The following is a 7237-nucleotide window of genomic DNA, read 5'->3' as shown; positions in this document are numbered from 1 at the left end:
CCATTAACCATATCGGATGATTATTTCAGATAGTGGGAATCTGTTAACAGTAACACAATTTAAACAAATTTATCAGCATAGACGATTATTATTTCTATCATATGTGCACAACCCTTTAAACCACCCGCAGGTCAAAACGAGCAATGCAAAAAGCTACATATAGCTTCAGTAAAAAGTAAAAACACCAAATTAACAAAGCAACTAATAATTATCCTTCTTCTCGTGATCAAAGATCCCCAAATCTCCTCAAATTATTTGCCCTTCATCCTTCACCTTCGGCTTTCCCCGTCGATCATTATCATCATCGTCGTCATCGTTCATCCCGACAACGCTCTCCTTAACATTCCGTGTTGTCTCTTTAGCGGCCTCCCACGCACCCGACACCATTTGCTTTGTCTTCTCAGCCGCTGCCCCGGCCATCTCCGCCACCTTACTCCGTCCTTCATCCGCCTTATCAGCCGCCATACTTGCGGTTCCTTTCATGTCGTTGGCGGTTTTTCGAGCGACGTTGTTCGCTTTATTTTTCATTTCTGATGCCTTCTCTTTTATCTTTTCGTTTGCCGCCTTCATACCGTCCATGGGTATATCTTTCATCTCTCCAACACCCTCCTTCATTCTGTCCTTGCCTTGTTCCATTTTGTTCTTCGCATCTTCCGATCTCGACCCGCCGGAGTAGTTGATTGCTTCGTCTCCGTCGTACCCATTATTGGTTTCTTGACTTGCATGATTTCCCTACAAATTATGGTAGATTAATTATTTAAAATCACAAATTATGAAAATGATTAAATTATATGTTACCTTCAAGCCAAACATATTTAAAAAACTATCAATCTATATATATACTTTAAAATATTATCATTAATCTCCTAATAAAAAAGAACTAGATTTAACCTGGGAATATTTGGAAGCAGAAGTAAAGCAAACCATAGAGGCTTTTTGAGACACGGAAATAATGTTTGATTTAGAGATGTTGGAGATTGCTGCTTTTGTGAATTGCAATGCCGCCATTGTTAACCTTCTTGATTGATTAATCTATGTGATATATGTTGTTTCTTTTGGTACGAAGGTACGTCTAGATTACAAGGTGGAAGAAGAGTGTAAGGTGGCAGCTTGAATGTGTATGCACGTGTTAGAGAGTATGATACGTGTAAGAGAAGGATGGTAGGATTTTGTACTTCATCACTTATTCATAAAATGTCTCACCGTTGGTCGGTCATTAATAAAAATAATGAAAGTTTTAAAATCTTACACAAATACTGAACAAGTTTATTTTAAAATGGTTAAACAGGGTTTACACAATGGTTTCAAAACCGTTTTAAATTTCGCGTTGTAAAATGTAATTAAAACGGTTTAGAAACAGATCTAAAATGGTATATAAAAACAACGTTTCAAAAACGTTGTAAAATGATATACAAAAACAACGCTTCAAAAACCTAAAAACAACGCTTCTTTATAGTAAAAAATATTGAAAAGACCATTGTAAATGATATTTAAAAAACAACGCTTATTTGATTATATAAAAAACAACTCTTCTATAGTTGTGGTAACCAACACATTGTAGTAATCAAAAGCCAAAATCCGATTGATATTTATAAATCATCTTACATTTATACAAAATTGGTTGAACCTATGATGATGATGATGATGATGATGATGATGATATATACAATGTTATTTCTACTTCTCCGCATGTGTTCAAAATGTTCCTGGATAACACCTTTAAAATATTCAAAATCGCATATGAATATTCTTCAACAGTTTGAACAAGAAATTTGTCTCCTTCCCTTCTTCTAGTAACACAAAATCCAATTTCGGTCTAGCTAAAGATAAAAACAACACAAATTAATTCCACAAAACTTAAGAAGATATCCATCAAAATAAGGAAACCAACTCTATATTATATGTTAAAATGGATCTGATGCAGGAGCATCTAGTTTATTAAGTCGGCCCAGCCCAATGTTTGTTTTTATTTATAAATAAGGTTGTTAGGTCTTTTGTTTAGGCAGTTGATTGATTTTAATAAAGAACTTGTAAGCTTTAAGCTTGTCTACCTAGTATTTTGGTTTGGGTTATTTTGATTATATTGTTCTTGAGTCATTTGAGTAAAGCCGTGGAAACTGCATCATTTGGTATCAGAGCTTTTGGTTGTTCAAATGGCTCTACGTGAAGACGGGTGCTTTCTTGTTCGAAGAGTCGCCGACCGAGGCATCGACAAGAACATTAGCGATTCATGTGCTCATGGAGAAGATCGACGCCCTCGCAGATTCGCCGCCCGAGGCAGCGATGGAGTTTATCCTGACCCACGGGATCTTAAGATCATACGACTCCGACATCGAGTCTGCTATCTTAAAGAGATCCAACGGCTCCGACAACGAGTCCGCGATCTTGAAGAGATCCAACGGCTCCGAAAAAGAGCCCGTGATCTCGAGTTACAACGGGAGATGCGTAAGACGGAAACCGAGTCGAGCACCGTCGTTGGGGACGAAGGTGACACGACGGAGAGGAGCATCTGTTTTACAGTCACCCACCTTGGTTATACGAACCAATCTATAAAGAGTGTATATTTGAAGACAGACCGAGGTTCGATGACGATTTTTGTTTCGATGAAGAACCGAGGTTCGCTGGATATGGAGTTGATTTTCATGAAGACGAGTGGTTATTTGGAGAACAAGCTATTATAGGAGTTCCCGTTCGAGAGAAAGAAGAAAAGGAAAACGATATCAGTGAGCCTTCAACGATATTTTCTGGTGAAAAGTCTGTCGCTAGTGATGAAACAATGGCCACCGGTGGTGATATGGTGGTTGAGGGTAATCCTTCATTTGTATACCCAAAAATCCCGCTTGTTAGTTTGGAAGGTTTTAGTATAGACGGTTGCATTATGGCATCACCTATAATCACGGGTTTTAATAAAGATGGTGATCAACTAGTAAATTCAAATTATCATGTTGCCGATTACGTGTGATATTATTAGAAAATGTGATCAAATAAAGGCGGAGAATTTGGTTAACAAATATGGAGCAAATACACGTGTGTAAACTGTTGTAACAAGTGCCAATATGAATGCCGTCAATGGGTCGGTTGAGGATGAAGTACAAATCATTGGGAGTGCGCTTTACGTGACTAAACAAGGTCAAGATGGCATTGCAAATACTAATAGCCAAAATTCCAACTCTTCAACACACAAGGCAGATGACAAGCCTCTTCCTTTCGACCCAGGGGGTACAGGTCCGGAATCGAGCAAAAAGACAAGTGAAGTTAAGTTGTTTAGTCGAGCCGTGATAACAATAAATAATGAGCGGGTTGATATTCCATTTGATCCAGGTGGCTTTATTCCGAAGACAAAACTCGATGACGAGTTTTTTTAAGAGTGGGAGTATGATGCAGAAACATCTAGTCCATTAAGTCGGCCCGACCAGGCCAATGATTGTTTTTATTTATAAATAAGGTTGTTAGGTCTTTTGTTTAGACAGTTGATTGATTTTAATAAAGAATTTGTAAGTTTTAAGCTTGTCTACCTATTATTTCGGTTTGTTTATTTTGATTATGATCAATTTTTCTTGAGCCATTTGAGTAAAGCCGTGGAAACTGCATCATAATGTTAAATAAAAAGATGGATAAATGAATTAAAAAAAAGTAAGCAGCACATAAAAAAGTTCGCTTAACGTAAAGAAATGTAAAATGTTACGTAAAGAAATGTAAAATGTTACATAAAAAATAGGACAGTACATAAACGGAAAAAAAAATGTTACATAAAAAATATGTGTAAACTAGACGGTTGATTAATTACTCAAGTAATCGTCATTTAACCAATCCAAACCCTACACGTCTTCAGACGGATTAAAATATGGTTCGTAATAAAACTCGTCATCCACTTGACCATCTAATTGATGATACATATTTTAAAATATATTTTACACTTTGATTTAATCTTGTATTAATTAATGAATCTTTTTGTATATATAAATATTAGTTTGTAGGTTTGTAATGTTGGTCTTTATAGTTTTATATTACTTTTTATATTTTAACTTTGGTTTTTTGTATTTTAATACATATATTTTTATTTAAGTTAAATAGTTGAAAATGGTTTAAATACGGGTGGGATGAAAAAGATATATGCATTTGTTAAAAACTTAAAAGTCTCATTTCTAGCTTCTGGATTTTAATGACCACTCATGTTAGTTCCATATATATTGTCGAACATATAAGATGGGTAACTAGAACAGAAAACAATGGCATTTCAAATTCAAATATTTGCACAAACATTCTTCAATTTCAATATGATATGGTCTGCAAAAAGTTGTTTTAATGACAAAAGATCTTGTACCTTTGGTGCACATATGTTTGATCTTCATTACGCTCCACAAAAAAGCTAAAGCATCATAACATGCATGCGCATAAAGGTAAACCATTTTCTGTGCTAACATGCATGTATAAATTGTGATGCCAAAATTATCAAGGCATAGTATACAAATCATGATATAATATTAATACATTTATAAAATTTGTTTAAATATATAATAGATTGGAATTATGTCAGTCAACTGTCTAAAGATGGACATGGAAACCACATGTATAAGTTTATGAAAACGCGATATATACACGTTTAGGTTTAGTCTAAAAAGAGGTTGGAGTCTCTTCCGGGTTGAATCTATGGATAATTTTGTTCAAACAGGCTGTGTTCATGTCATCTAGGCACGTACAAGTTGACTCAATTAACTTGTATGTTTACTATTTTTTTATATGTGTATAATGAGTTCTATGCAATACTAACTATTTAGGAATTTTTAAACTTATGTGAAAGATTAAAGAGTTTTAAAATTAATAATTTAAATATAACTGTTTTCAGATAAATAAAAATAATATGCAAATCTAAAAAAGTAAACATTTGTTTCGAGTTGAACATTTCGCATTTGTGTCAACATGTGAACATATACATATGTCATGCTCGGATTCATGTATGCGACACGATTCAAGTTTGGATTCTAGCTGAGCCAGGTTCAACTACAAATACATGAATTATTCAATATTTTCTCGGTACCAGAACATGCTACATACTACTAGACCAAAACCAACAAAAACCTAGATGTCGGTTTCATTCCTTGAAGCCGACGCCCTGGCCGGAAAAGAACAACTCGTTTGCACATAACTACATAAGAAACCCTAGAAGTGTCGCCGGTTTCATCATTTTAAGTTGATGATATGTTCGAAAAAGGAAAGCAACTTGCTTTCCTTCGAAGAAATTCTAGAAGTACCGATCGCCGATTCCCATCTTCTTCTATCAAAATCTCAATCTAGTTACAAGAAAATTAAAGAGACTATATGTTCAATACCAGGCCTGACAACAGAATGACAGATCAGTATCAACAATTCTTGAGGTTGTTTGGAAGTTCACAAAGAAGAGGAAAACGTATTTCCAATGCTAATATAACAAGTAAACACGGCCAAGAACAACGATTGGTGATTGGGCTATTGACTTGGGTTGCACTTAGCATATAACCTTGAAGCCTCTTTACTCCAAAGAAAAGTTGGAAGTCATCAAGAAACACTCGTGACTATTCCTAAAGGTGATGCAGTTGTAGTTGAGGAGCGAGGAGATTGTTTCCTACCGTACGAACCAACATTACAACATTATAGGAGTCTTGCATGTTTCTGATTGTTATTGCAATCTTTTGCCCGTTAACAGATTATCAAAGGATTTGCTACATGCGGTGTTATTTTCCATGAATTCCTTGTTATGAGGGACTTGGGTTCGAGGGCATTAATTGAAAAGGGCAAATGCATCAATGATCTGTATTGGACGAAGATGGTGAGGAAAGGAATATAGGAAATGAAGGTGACCACAAAGATCTGGCATAAAAGATTATTTCACGAATCTAATTCAAAACTGTGTCAAGTGGATTTTCTTACAGGTATTTCGTTCGAATTTGAAGACAATTTTTGTAATTTTTGTTTACCGGCTAATTAACACACTAGGCCTCCTTTTCTAGTTAGTATTACCAAGAACTATGATTGTTTTGAGTTGATTCACTGTGACATTTAGGGAAAGTATCGAACCTATCTGTGTCACGTGCTAGCTATTTTTGGACCATTGTGGATGATTTTAGTAAAGTGGTGTGGTTTCTTATTAGTTGAAACATGCCGATGAAGCTAGCAACTGCTTAACGGCTTTTCACAAGATGGTCAACATACAGTTTCACAAGAACATCAAAAGTTTGAGAATGTGATTACAAGGGTATAAACTAAAAATCTAGCTTGGCAACTAAGTTACATTATTAATAAAAGAATGGAAATAAAAGAAGTTAAATAATATCAAACTTCCTTCCAATAAGATGTGATTAAAAGAGAGTGAAAAAAATTAATTAGGAGATAAGCAAATGTTTAGATTTATCAAAATTGTAAGCTTATTCTTAAGTAAAATAAATAGGTTGTAAAGCTTAACATATTCGCTAAAGTTTTCAGACATGAATGGGATGGAGTCACGTGCAAGAACAACTTTAAGAAAGATTGTTCATTGGGTTGCACATGAGGAAGATAGTTCATTTGGACCACAATGACATTAATCACCATATAGATAAAAAAATACGGTTTCCTTTAAAGTCATGTGGATTTATGTACATAATTACAGTGTGTTTGATTATCAAGCCGGTTTAATTCGGAGAGTCATCAATTCGGTTGGCTCGGTTAGCAAGCTATAAGTGAACCGGTCAAAACCGATAGTTGTATAGACGGAACCAGAACCGGTTTTTGATTTTTCTTCTTAATTATTAGTGATAATAAAATATTAAATAGAGCACACATGTGTTGATTTTATAGAGAAAAACAAATGAGTACATAACAGTGATAAACTGTAGCGACAATAAACAAATCCGTTTCTTCTTGTTTTGAGGAATTGGAACTCTATTCAAAGAAAAAACTTTCATGTGGAATACCTAACGAACCTTCTATTCTGTTGTGGAACATTTACCCTAAATCCTGCTCAAAATTGTCATTTATATTAAAAATTTTCAATGTTTTCGACTATGAAAAGTAACATAACTCAAAATTGCTTCTTTGCTTTATATTATATATATGAAAATTGTTTTTATCAAATTATTGCATGGAACACAAAACCCAAAGCTGAAATGCACCATGCTCCAGACAGTTTAAAGAATCTTATAAAGTTCAACTGAGACATGTTCCAAGGTATTAAGATTCCTGGTTAACTCATATAAACACATTAAATATGTCGGCCAAAATT

At 34.7% G+C, this 7237-nt stretch overlaps 1 protein-coding gene across 1 annotated transcript; it reads right to left on the bottom strand.

Moving 5' to 3' along the window:
* Positions 1 to 217: 217 nt before the first annotated feature.
* LOC143634994 (uncharacterized) lies at positions 218 to 1066 on the bottom strand. The gene is made up of 2 exons (XM_077102924.1): positions 892 to 1066; positions 218 to 732 (listed from the first exon to the last, which is right to left on the bottom strand). The coding sequence occupies exons 1-2, from the start codon at positions 1006 to 1008 to the stop codon at positions 247 to 249; spliced, it is 603 nt and encodes a 200-aa protein (XP_076959039.1). The 5' UTR covers positions 1009 to 1066; the 3' UTR covers positions 218 to 246.
* Positions 1067 to 7237: the final 6171 nt, after the last annotated feature.

The sequence above is a fragment of the Bidens hawaiensis genome, unplaced genomic scaffold (assembly GCF_021521415.1).
Source record: "Bidens hawaiensis isolate Kalapana, Puna unplaced genomic scaffold, B.hawaiensis_p1.1 tig00007372_1, whole genome shotgun sequence".
Classification (NCBI taxonomy): domain Eukaryota; kingdom Viridiplantae; phylum Streptophyta; class Magnoliopsida; order Asterales; family Asteraceae; genus Bidens; species Bidens hawaiensis.
Note: the sequence above shows the minus strand (reverse complement) of the source record. Positions and strands in the feature narration are given on the sequence as shown.